The sequence below is a fragment of the Squalius cephalus genome (genome assembly GCF_949319135.1).
Source record: "Squalius cephalus genome assembly, chromosome: 24".
In the NCBI taxonomy this organism is placed as follows: Eukaryota; Metazoa; Chordata; class Actinopteri; order Cypriniformes; family Leuciscidae; genus Squalius; species Squalius cephalus.
The window spans coordinates 21772424-21785966 of record NC_137145.1 but is presented as its reverse complement, the minus strand read 5'-3'; the positions used below and the strand labels follow the sequence as shown (position 1 = coordinate 21785966).

The following is a 13543-nucleotide window of genomic DNA, read 5'->3' as shown; positions in this document are numbered from 1 at the left end:
GTAACCAAATGTATATATGTTGGAATAGAGCTGTGCCCAAAGTAACAGGGCTGCCAGTTTTATACTTTCTATTGCTATGACTAGCCCTGTGCTCGAGGTCTTGAAAGGTGTCTATAAGAAAGGGAAATTAGGTTTAAATTCATGTGATATTCCTGCAAATATTTTCTGTACAAAATCATGGCAACTTGGTAACAGGGTTGACTATTTAAAATCGCACCAGCCGACAAACATAATAATATATAAGATGATGAAAGAGAGTTCACAAGGGGATGAGACTGGTATTGTGAGATATTTTTTAGATATGAAATTGTACAGTATTATACAGATAAGGTAAGTTATAGTTAACAGGGCTGATACCTAACTTTGTATTTTATGCATTTTTTTATTCTACATAATAGAATACATACAAATGTTTCAAAAGTTACTGGATTTTTGCTGATGTGTTAAAATGCCTAGAATATAGTAGAAGTTAAAGTCAGTTTTTACATGTCAATGCTGGACACAAAATGATGGCCTATCTAACAGTAATATACTATAATATTACTATCAACTGTCACTTTAAAAAAAAAAAAAAAAAAAGTTATCAGTTATCTTTATCAGTGAATATAGCTGTTTGTACAGCAAACCAGACAATATGAATAGACAATATGTCCATCAATGCAACAGCATCTCTGTGCCGTGGGATTCATATGAACTATTTGAGACCTCTGCTTTGAATAGATCCAGACAGTTTTCCATCCATTTCAGTTTGGACGATAAGCGTTAATCTTTTAAAGTGGTCTATTACTGTGAATTCATGACGGGTAATAATAGACTCAAGGATACGGTCATTCTAATAATAGTTGAGACAGTTGTTTGGTCCTCCCCAGGGTCAAACCTGTAAATATAGCACAACAAATCCTTCTTCAAAAGGAAGCAATCAGGGTGTTGAGTTACACCCCGTCTACACAACTAGTGACGCGACACGACAAACTCCTGTGACGCTGCTGACGTCGTGAACTTGCAGTGTAGGCCAGGTGTTTAGATGAGGTGTTTCATCCATGCAAATAAGTTCTTATCAGAACTTCACTCTTAAAAATAAAAGTTCTTTATTGGCTTCTGTGGTTCCATGAAGAATCGTTAACATCTACGGGATCTTATTAAAATGTTCATAACTCATTTTTTAAAAACTGTTCACTGAAAGGTTCTTTGAGGAACTGAAAATAGTTCTTCTGTTGCATCGCTACTAACAGCTCAAGACAAATTCACTGACAAAGAGTGAACTCATTTTGAACTGGGCCATTCACCAACCTCAGAGTTCAATGTCCTTACATATAATGTATTTGCACTTTCTTAATGGTTACTATATTTAGAGACTTGTGTAAAACACTACATACATATATAACATTTATAAGCTTCAAGTATACAAGAAAAATAAAATAAAAACAACGGATCAAACGCACGTCCCGCCATTATTATACGAAAACAGGTATAACCTGTAAAAGGTTTTGGAACCTTTATTTTAAAGTGTAGTACTTATTCCTTATTTGCTTCCAGTAGGCTAACTATTACAATACTGACAAGTGACTTCAATTAGTAAGACATTTTTGGCATTGAATTGAAAATTGTGGCTCAGGAATGTTAAGCCGATTTAAACCACTTCTCGAACAAGAACAAATGTAGGGCATGACTAGCCTGGTTAAAACCAGACCATTCTCAGTAGTAACTGAGTTATGGTCTGGCAAAGCTTCATAGACAAATCATTTCCAAAGGGGCGTCACCAACGGATGTCGCTCAAATGCCTCGTCAAAAGCGATCGGCATCGTGTAAAGGTGTGTCCCAATTCGCCTAAGTTACACTACGCCATAAAAGTATGTACTCTTTTTGTGAAGAAAAGGTATTTACTTTTGAATGTGTAGGCAAGCTTTGGGACATACTACTTCGTCATCTTTATCGGACGGATCTGTCGCGTGCATCCTGTCACGTAAACTGCCCTGTCAATCATCGTGTCACAGTTAAAATCCTCTATTAAATCTAATTTAATTTCCTGCCGTTTCGGAGAGAAATGTAGTAGCACGTTCATCTGCCAGTGGGTCTTTCATGGAGACTGTCCTCATGTGTTTGCAATTTGAATATAATAATGCATTTAAAAGTTGAACGGACATCGCTCAAATGCCTCTGGGCGCAATTGGATAGACCTAAAACCAATCAGAGCGATCGTCATTGTGTAAAGCCCGCCTCAACGTTTCTGATTGGTGCCGCGATTTCTAGGCCATGGAAATGGGCTTGAATGAGCTCTTTGCCAGACTACTTCTCGAGCAAATCTGAATTTGCCGGAAGTTGTCTGGGTTTTCCCAGGCTAGGGCATGACTTGATTTTGTCCAGAATTGATTGGATTGTGGTTTGCTATTGGTGGATCTCATGTGAGTGACAGGTTACCCCGCCCTCCTGCCAGTAAACACGTCATCAGAGAAGAGATGAGCTGCAAGAGGGAGGGGAAGTTATTTTGATTAAAGATGACAAGGGTACATGGATTTAAAAAAAAAAAAATGATATGCACAAATAAATCATTTATAGCCTAATAGACTAAATACGGCAATATTCCATTAAAAAAAATAAGAATTGTCAATTTTGATTTCATGGTGACTTAGTAGGCCCACTGGTAACATAAAATATATACTAGTTTTAAGAAATAAATGTTGAATCGGCTTGCCAGATTTGTCTGAGGTAGCCGCTGCCTTGCTGTCCCTCTGTCGGAAAATTGGGAGAAATGCAAGACTCTGCAAGTGTCTCCTACCACACGTTGTTAATAACTATCACTGTGAAACGGGGACATACGTTGCACAGCTGTGGTCTGTGGTTAGAGATGTCACTGGATTGATCGAATGCCACACAGAATCGTCTTACTGAACAACAACAGCCATCGGCTGTTTAATAATGGCGAGACGTGCGTTTGATCCGTTGTTTTTATTTTATGTTTCTTGTATACTTGAAGCTTACAAATGTCATATATGTATGTAGTGTTTTACACGAGTCTCTAAATATAGTAATCATTAAGAAAGTGGTTTATACATTATATTTAAGGACATTGAACTCTGAGGTTGGTGAATGGCCCAGTTAGACAAGTGAATTTGGATTTGGAGACATCTGCCGGTGAATGATGGAAATGCGGAGCTAATTTCAGGAACGGGTTAAATAGGATAAAGGATAGGATAAAATGATAAAATCTTATAGAATATATAATAGAGGAGGAAAAGTGCGAATTTATACATTTGAATTTTAAGCCTTTAAATTTATTGAATTCCTGAATAAACAAAGCATGATCTGTCTGTTTCCTGGCCATGAGTCAGCTGACCTGAAGCAGAACCAATGGGATTCGGGCTATGAGGAAGACGAGCTCGAGCCTCTAGCTGACAGCAGCAGCACGCGCTGCGAGTGTTTGAACTTTACATGTGTGTCCGGCCAGTGTATACATGAATACCGAGGTAAGTCTGCGTTTGAAATATTACATTATTACATTTGCTGATCAATAACCTGCAAGCAAAAAATAAAAAACTAATCACATTTACATAAACTTGAATGTTTTGCCAACAGTTACGAAATTGTATTGTCATAACAGCCCATATGTCTACACGTTAAGCAGGTGTCGGTTCTGTACTTTGCAAAAAGTGCCGAATTAACAGGACTTAAAGCGGAGAACATCACTGTTCCGTCAAACATAACATCTCTACAGCTGTGGCAGGATTTGGAGACCAGACATCCGAGGTGAATTATTATCACAACTACTATATTAATACTTTTGTAGGATTTTTAAATCAGTGATATTTACACTGCAAGTGATCGACGCATTATAATCAAACAGATGCGATCAGTCCAACAACCAGAGACTTTGTTTATGCCTTGCGCTCCTTTGCAGTGTACATCTTCACATTGTTATATTGTTATTAACAAATTAGTATTACATATGGTAATTATTATTGTTATTTAATATATATTTTTACTTCTAATATTAATTATTTTACGTAATAATTGTTATTATGTGTGTATTATTATTAATAATAAAGTAATACATATTTATAATGTTACTTTCTGGCATATTATGTTAACTAACTTTATCATGTCATTTATATACATATATATATATATATATATATATATATATATATATATATATATATATATATAAAAAATGTGTGTGTGTGTGTTTCATTTAATAATATTGGGTATTTGCAGTGTCAAATATTTCATGCATATGCACAAGTGTCTTTCTTTGCCATCTAAAGACTTGTTTAAATTGTATTGTACTATACATGCTCTAAATCATATACATAATGCTTAGAATAACAAATGATCTGTTGTAAACTATTATTTTCTGATTTTCTATTTTCTATTCATTATGTTCTGAATCTGATGAGATTTTATCTTGTTTGCCAGACTGTCTGTGTTACGGGATCAGGTGGTCCTGGCAGTGCGGCAGGAGTACGTGCCTCTGGGTGCGCAGCCCTTGACCCTCAGAGAGGGAGACGAGGTGGCCGTCATACCTCCCCTTAGTGGAGGGTAACGAACTACCAAGGTGAGCATCACATCTGATAGCCTACCTATCTGTCTGTATATATGTATATATATTAACATGTTTTTTTATATATATAGACATTTAAAAAAAAATGTTTAATTGTTTTATAATGTTTTCTGTTTTTTGAAAGGTATGGCTGCAGATCAGGGTCAAGATCTAATTACACTCACGACGGACAAGCTTTCTGCTGATGGCGTCTCTGAATCTGTGACGTGTCCCTCCTGTGGCGCTATATCTCTGTTTATTGGTCAGTCTTTTGTAGTTGAATAATTGCTTCTGTTTAGAGTTGGCTTTCTTACAGATACATATCATTTTTTTGTTTATGATTAATTGAAACATTTTAGAAACACAAAATCATTACAAAAAAGGCTTTAGAGAGCAACCCCCCCCACCCCACCTCACCCATTACGATTATTAAGCCTTTATCGCACCAACGACAACTCACTGTGTGATGGAGCCTATAGAATGCAGTTAGAATGACCCTAAAATTCAAGATATCAGGGCAAAAATGCCCTGTATGAGTTTTTCTCTCACATTTATATGATACGATATAGTTAAGAATATCACACGAGTGCTGTTTGTGTCCCGAATTGGACGAGTGCAAATGTGATATTGATTTTATACAACAATTCAATAAATGAGAAGTTAATTTTCTGTCATATTTTAGATACAAAATTGCTTGTTTTAGAAAAATATGAAAATATCTTCGAGCAACACACAGCAGTGTTTAGTTTCTGAATGAATCCGTGTATTGAGTGGATCAGTGTGGTGAACCAATTATTCAATGGCCCATTCATAAAGAGAGCCATTTACTTAATTTCTGAATGAATCATCCGTTTGAACATATCAAATGAATGACTCAATGACTAACTCATTTGGACATTTTCTGCCACCTACTGGCAGTTTTAGTTTCTTATTTATAGTATTATTTCATTAAAAAAAGATTTCATTTTTCCATATTTATAAAAAACTCATATAGTTCACTCAAAAATGAAAATTCTGTCAATATTTACTCACCCTCATGGCCGGCGTTAAAAAATAAATACGACCTCACGTTATGTCAATCACGCTTGCACACTGCCTCCGAAACTTACGTCTGTCATAAAAAAATTCGGATCAGGTTCGATTTTCTGCGTTTTTCGCATCCGTAGCAAGCATTTTGAATGGTGTTTTGACAATTCAGAGCCACCGAATCACGAATACGAAAAAATGCATGCAAAATTTTCGGACTCAGTGTGCAAGGGCCTTTAGGCTGCTAAATGTTTTTTTCAAATTTTCTGTAATTTCTTGAAAAATATTCTTTATCCAACATGCGTGAGATGGTGGGTGAGGGCTCTTCCAGTTCAGTGAAATTAGACATCTTAGACATTGCTTTACAAAATTTGTAAAGTGAGTGGACAGTGAAGGACCGGAGCTGGACAGGTCCAAAACATACGAGTTAGTGTGGCTGGTCCCAAGTGATGCCTATCACATTCTGGATCAACGGTTGGATTCATCTGAGCAAGTCTGCATTTAGACCAGTGGGATCTATGAACCGCCTTGCATTGTATTAGAGCATGACGTGCACAGAGAGACGAGGAGTGAACCCTTTCCAGAACGGCCTCTCATGTTTCTTGGTCTATTTCAGTATTAAGGTTAAAACGGTTAGTTGGTCACATGATGCAAAGGTACCATCCATGTCGAGGAGACCCTGATCCCTCCAACAAGCACATGCACCGTCCAGAGCAGAAGGGTGAAATGAAATGATAATCTCCTTTTTCAGGGACTACCAGAGATAATTTAGAGGGGAAGAAAGTAATACGGCTTGAATATGAGGCGTACATTCCAATGGCAGAGTCAGAATTGAGGAAGATCTGCAGTGGCATCAGGACAAAGTGGCCCAGCGTCAGGCATATCAGCATACAACATAGACTTGGGTGAGTCTCGCAGTTTGTTTAGATGATGAGAGTTCATTGCTTGATATTTGCACATCTAAAGAATATCTGTGTTCTATGCCTGCTCTGTCCACAGTGTGGTTCCTATAACAGAAGCAAGCGTTATAATAGGGATCTCATCGCCGCACAGAAGTGAGTCCCTGGAGGCGGTGAAGTACGGCATCGACACACTCAAAGCCACTGTACCAATCTGGAAAAAGGTATGAATATACCTAGTAGTGCATGACTTCTGTGTAACCCTAGAGAATGAATAAGGTACAAAAAAAAGGAGGTGATTAATCTTCAGTAAATGATATTTGTCAGCCTCAGGAGGTCAAAAGAAATGTTTATTTCCTTCTTACATTTGATTGGAGGTTTGAAAACCATAATGCGTCACATAAAACCAATTTGTTTGATTCTGTTAATTTCTTGTATTAACAAGCTTAAACACTAAATAGACACAATTGATGCGACTTAAATAAAGTAAAATGTAAATAAAGTAAGCCTGAGTAGGTAACCGGGCTGCAGATGTTTCTAAGTAGAGACTAGCTAGCTTTGCACCAAATGCTTTTTGGTAGTTATTAATAAACTTAAGTTTACATTAAGTTTTGGACAATATTTAATGAATCACTTTTCCTTGCAAACGTAGTAATAAGTTTGATAAATGCAGTTAACATGATTTGTGTAAATAATGAGTTTTGTCTTCCTGCCATGTTGTAGTTTTAAGTGATACTACAACATGAAATGTTACTTTTAACAGTGCATAGATTACATTTTAATCATTATAATTATTTCATTAAACATTTTTGATGCAATAACTTGAATATAAATTGTGCATCATGACTTGTGGTTATAATTATTGGATACAGTTGAGAAGGTCAACTACTCAAAAAACAGCCATTTGTCCTGCTAGTTTCCATGCTAGGTTAATAGTATATAATCAAATAGTAAAAAAAAAAAAAAACATGACATGAAAGTCTACCCTATTTGTGGAACACTGGCTTTTTGTTTCTTTATAAGAAATAATGGTTACACTTTATTTTAAGGTGACAGTTACTTTGTACTTACTCAGATAAGTGCTATTAATTAACTTTAGAGCTACGTTAATGGTTACTTGTAATGAAGAACATGTAGTAATGTGAAACTGTCACCTTAAAATGAAGTGATACCAAAATAAAGTGTTACCGAAATTATAGTTATATAATAACTTGTAACTTGTTAATTATTGCCATCAAAGTGTAATAATTTCTCTTGTGCAATTGTTTACAACATGTTTGTAATTATTTTGTTCTTTTCAGGAAATATATGAGTCTGGGCAGCCTTGCTGGAAAGAGAACAAGGAGTGTTTGTGGGCGGATGATGGAAAAGATTCCAAGGAAAGCTGAACTGTTAAATGAGCAAATGGGCTACAGTAAATCTCGTGAAGCATCTAGACTTTTTTATTGAAAAAATACAAAGCTCAAGTTCTCCTTTAACACCTGATGAAACACAAATACAGATTTTCATCAAACGAGTATATTCTTCTCTCTTTTTTTGTAAAGAATAGAAAGTTTTACAAAGGTACCAGTGCAAAAACATCATGTAAACATTAAGGAAAATCTTTGTTGCTTATGTTGCCTTTGATTAGACAGGCCTCTTTTCCTGCCATCAGTAGACGTTAAACCCTGAATTAAGACATAATCATACCTACTTATTTATATTAACTGTCATTTCAAAACATTAAATAAAAGTTAACATTGTCAGTAATTCCTAGACATTTTGAAGTATTCGAGTGTTTATTAACAAAAGCATTATACACTGCCCGGCCCAAAAAAAAAGTCGCTGTTTCAATTGAAATAGGCAAATGCTTAAGAGTTTATGATTGAATCATAATTGCAATGTTTCAAACATGTTATATATTTGGTAACAGTTCTTCTAACCCTAATTGATGGAGTGTGTAGATTTTCATTTCTTTAACAGCCATGTAGGAAGACGCATCATGGCCATATTCCAGGATGACAATGTCAAGATTCATCAGGAAATAACAGATTGGAACAGGAAATAACAGACAAATAATCTGTCAGATTTCACAGATTGTGAAAGAATGGTTGTGAGGAGAGTGAAGAATCATTTTCACACATGAATTGGCACCTCTGAGTCCAGACGTTAACTTCATTGAGAGTCTTTGGGATGTGCTGGAGGAGACTTTACAGAGTGCTGGACTCTTGCATTGTCAATACAAGATCTGGACCAAAAATTGATGCACCTCTTGATGGAAATAACATTTATTTCCATTGAGAGGTGCATCAATTTCTGGTCAAGATCTTGTAATATCTTGCTTATTTAAATCCAAACAGTGACTTTTAGTATAGTAGTAGGGTACTTGCAGGGTAGTATATTATGTAAAATATAATGTTACGTTTTTAAAAAGGGTTGCCTGCATTGTTTCTTATTACTAACTTAATTTGTGCAAGTATTCACTATCTTTTACTCGTTTAGAATCAGTACATTTCCCTGATGTTTTATGCAGAGTAGCACTGCTTATTACTTTAGTTATTTGCTCATGATTCTTGCATAGTACGTACAAAAGTGGCAGCTGTAGAATTTACAGAAAGAGTTTTACAGTGTGTTGCTTTGGCCATAACACATTTACATTCAATTGTATTTATGTTATTGCTGAAATGGTTTCACTTTGATTTTGTAAACGCTTCACTGATATAATAAAGCACATAACGTAAAGGCCCCGATATACTCAAGGCGAAGTTCATTTTCGTTCTTGGCTTAGGGGGAAAAAACAGCGAACATCCAGACGCCGCCCACATTTGGATGAATATGTAAATATGTGCTGCAAGCTTTCCTTTCGACAACAAAATAAACAACAAAAATGACAGCGGTGAGAAAACAAGACAAGCATCTGATCACAGTGATGTGGATTTTTGCACAAGCTCTGCAATTCACTCCAGCACTCCAGTCATGTTATTTATATAGCACTTTATACAATAGATTGCTTTAAAGAAAGCAGCGTTACAGGATTTACAGTATTAAACATGAAAATACTATGTGTCTCTTTTAATTAGAATTACAACTCTCCAGTGTGCTCATGTTTTTACTCGCATCTAACCTCCAAGGACTGAACAACAGAAGAAATTAACAAGAAGGATTTCCACGTCAAAGACGGCAGAGCCACAGCTATTACATAATCGCCACGAACCAATGGAAGGTGTATACCAGTCAGAACAAACTTTTCCAGAAAGTTCGCTATAGCAAGCTGTTTCAAACTCCCGATTTTGCTTGAAATATATCGGAGCCTTATGTGTTAGGTAATTTTCGTAATCAACTATAAAACAAATGATCAAATGTGTTCAAATAAGAACTCAAAGGTCCATGTTTTCTCATATGCCAGCATATGACACCAATAATCAAAAGACAATAGTCAAAAAGATCTAGTTAAAAACTAACTACTCAGAGGAAGTGGTAAGACTGTGCCAAAAGATACACCCGCTAGCAGAGAAAAAGCATTTGAGAAATGAATGGGATTGGAATACCAGTTGTAAGTTAATGCATTGTAATCAAACCGGCAATTTCCAGTTCATTCAGTTCACTCTTTCTAACCCTGTTCTGGACATTTGTGTCTGGGAAGAAACCTTTGACATCTCCAAATGAGCCTCGGCCGATCTCTCAGGGCGCCTCACTGTTTTCCTTCAGTTCCTGATCTTCCCCTTCATTCTCCTCGTTCTTCATCAGCTTTTGATATTTCCTCTTGAAGAATCCAACCTGAACATAAACACATTGGTTTTTAAAGGAAGACAGTGGCACAAGATGTACGCTGAAAAGACATTGTGAGGATAAAGCTAAATTAAGCACCTTCCAAAGCACTGCGACGGCAAGAGCCAATAATAACAGACCACCAATAACACTCCCTGCAATGACGCCCACTGGAACGTCCCCTTTAGCTCCAGGTTGGCTCACTTTGACTTCAACCTGCAATGAACTCATGTCAATTGTCTCGACTTGGGTAATGACTGTCGACGTGTTGAAGACGTTTGAGGCAAAGTGTTCAAATGATCCTGCTGTATTTTGACCATACCTTCAGCTGTTTCTGCTCGATGAACAGTAGGTCCGGTTGAGACGTCTCTATATCAGCTCTCACAGAGAGCACGACGTACAGGAAATCAGCCTTGAATGGGCAAACAAACACATTGTTAAAGTCCCCCTGTGGTGAAAATCAAGCTTTTAATGTTGTTTATATGTCCATGTGGTGTTTTTATTATGTTTTAAGTCAAACCATGTGCAAATTCATAAGTCAACACCATTGCTGAGTCTTTTCTCCTTAAAGGTCCCATTGCATGGATTATTTTATTATTTTAGAATGTTTCCTGGGCTGCCCTTATAATGTTAGTATGTTTTTTTTAGATCAAAAGTTGTTATAATTTAGAAATAAAAGGCATATTTCCTAGCCTGATTTTAGCCTCTGATTTGAACGCTCTGTTTGAAGGGGCGTGTCTGCTGTGAGACTTCAGAGTAAACGCCCACTGGTGTGATTGGCTGACATGCTTGCATATGAAATATTTAGCATTACATGTGGAACTCTCTCGAAAACTTTTACTATTACAGCTATTATACGTTTTTACTATTACAGCTATCGGGATTAACGAATCGTGAGAAGTTTTTTAAGTATTTAGATCTATTCCCATCACATAAAAAGTTGCAGTGATGAGCATTGAGCAGATGACAGCCTGTTGATCGCGTGAATGAAGATCTTCATTGCAACACAATTTCTGTACTCTCACTAATGCTTTCACCAATGCAAACATGAGGTAAGTACAGTAAGAGCTTCGTTGTGCAGCATAACAGCGTCATTGATTTCATAACGAGTTTTGGCAAGTGTCCAGATAAACTCGCGCTGTGTGATTGACAGCTTGGGCGATTGGAAAGGGATTGTTCTTTGATCGCTTTCTGTATATTAATCACAGTTTAAATACGATTATTTTCATCCTACTAAGAGAAACGATGTGAAGTTGATATTTTAGTCACTGGCTTGATTTACTGATGCATAAACAGTATTGAACGACTTTGAGAGAAAGATTATCTGTCTGAACTTGAACAATTACACATCAGAAATTCACATAACCCACTGGTTCTTCAGAGGCTCGGATGAAGGAACTAAAAAAATACTTTTGTGTTCATTTGTACATCCAAACACTGAGCAACTGACATGCTTTGCTCGTTTGCAAGCCATGATGTCTCTCGAGGAAAAAACAATATCACGCTCGCGCAGCTCATTTTCTCATGGGCGGGCCAAATTCTTTTTGCTGGCAAAGAAGAGAAAGGGGAGGTGACCTTTCCCCTTATGACGACATAAGGGGAAGATTTCTAGATTCGCCCGTCTGAGCTTTCATTTTCTCAAAAATACCCAGGGCTTGGTTTACACCCATCAAAACATCTAGCCACTGGGGGACCATAGGCAGGCTTGGGAAACTCATATTAAGCTTAAAAAACCTCATAAAGTGAAATTTTCATGCAATGGGACCTTTAAAATTGCAGTGAACTAAAGACAGTCTCAAAAACACGGTTTGAAATCGCTGGTCTTTCTGACGTCACAAACTACCTTGTAACCAATCGGGTGCGTTTCCCAAAAGCATCGTTAGCCAACTATGTTCGCAAGTTCCGTCGTTATCTGCATAGCTCAACGAGTCAGTGTTTCCCGAAACCATCGTTCTAACGAACATTCACAAACAGCATCGGAAAGTTATGTAGTTGGAACGACAGCTCTCGACCTGTGGTTAGAAGCATAGTTTCTAGTTTGCATGACATGTAGACTTAATAAATCTGTATCTTGAGCAAAATAAGCTGACATTCCAATACCATTTCATGTGTCTTTTATTTAGAATACATATAAATGTAATTTACGTCTTTTAGTTTGTCAACAGATTTAAAGCACCGTTTTTGAAGAGTGCGCATGTGCGAACGTGCACTACTATGTAAGAACGAGCCTATGATTGAATCTGGAAATAAAGCAAAATAACTGAGAAAAATGAGAAATAGTCCTCAGATGCCATGTCTGTAATTTATAGCAAAACATCTAGCATTAATTCGATCTCAAACAGATTCATTAAAATAAGTTATTACTCCAACACGTGCATGACGTCATAAACCAACGTGGTGGAACGACAATACGGTTTCGGGAAACAGTCGTGGCTTAGCTAGTTGATTTCTTCAACGATGCATCGTACTATGGTAGTTAAGCAGCGAGTTACGTCGTTGTTCGGGAAACGCACCCCAGATCAATGTGTGATCGTCAATGAGTGGATCTCTGAGCTGGTGTGAGTGAGTGGAGGCGGGGCTCATTTGCATATTCATAGAACAGCGCATACTAAATGAGACAAGTGTGTAGAGTTACATTCAAAGTATTTTAAGGCATGAAGAATTTTATTTCAAGGAAAAAGCATTTAAATATGTCATTTTGGTGATCAAAGATGAGATTTAAGGGATAAAATGATTGACTACAGGGGGACTTTAACCCCAACACTTGAGAAAAGTAATGAGATGAGTTCACTTACCGTTGCAAAGGTGCCTTTCCATATGTTTGTAGTTACATTCAGGTAATAATCATTCTTCTCCTCCAGGTCCTTCAGGACGCATCGCATAAACTGGCATGTGGCCGTTTTGCAGTTCTGGTGAACAGATGATCAATACGGTTATGGCTTTGCGGATGGAAATTTCAAGACATCCTGTTATTTGTAATCATGAGACAGAATTAGTCATCTTGACTTGTAAATCAACATCTAGATCTAATTAAAAACATTATTACACAAATAATTATTACTGGGTTTCATTCTTCATTCATTATTACTTCCTTTGTGTGTCGCAATCAATAACAGCAGTGAATGCTTTTTCTCTTTCTTGGATTTCAGGAAAATATTAGATCAAGCACTGACCAGTTCCTCTGTTCCTCTAAAGCTCTCCTCAGTGAATCGGGCTGGATAAGGTTTCTGACTGATCTTAAACGGGTCGATCAGATTGCTGTCGGTACAATGGAATTTTTCAGCCTGTTGCAGGAAATATCATCATCAAATCATTTCCACATGCTCAGACACTG

At 36.9% G+C, this 13543-nt stretch overlaps 2 protein-coding genes across 2 annotated transcripts in view; one reads left to right on the top strand and one right to left on the bottom strand.

Annotated features, from left to right (window-relative positions):
• Positions 1-4413: 4413 nt before the first annotated feature.
• On the top strand, positions 4414-8955 carry LOC307152621 (molybdopterin synthase catalytic subunit). The gene is made up of 5 exons (XM_079861423.1): positions 4414-4552; positions 4683-4799; positions 6315-6468; positions 6563-6686; positions 7764-8955. The coding sequence occupies exons 2-5, from the start codon at positions 4685-4687 to the stop codon at positions 7848-7850; spliced, it is 480 nt and encodes a 159-aa protein (XP_079717549.1). The 5' UTR covers positions 4414-4552; positions 4683-4684; the 3' UTR covers positions 7851-8955.
• Positions 8755-13543, bottom strand: part of LOC307152662 (uncharacterized protein) — a 44649-nt gene continuing 39860 nt past the window's right edge. The window contains exons 55-59 of the mRNA XM_079861486.1: positions 13383-13493; positions 13005-13118; positions 10532-10621; positions 10309-10425; positions 8755-10218 (exon numbers count right to left, since the gene is read on the bottom strand). Of these exons, the coding sequence (XP_079717612.1) occupies positions 10123-10218; positions 10309-10425; positions 10532-10621; positions 13005-13118; positions 13383-13493 (528 nt within the window). The 3' untranslated portion in view covers positions 8755-10122. The remainder of the gene's footprint in view (positions 10219-10308; positions 10426-10531; positions 10622-13004; positions 13119-13382; positions 13494-13543) is intronic.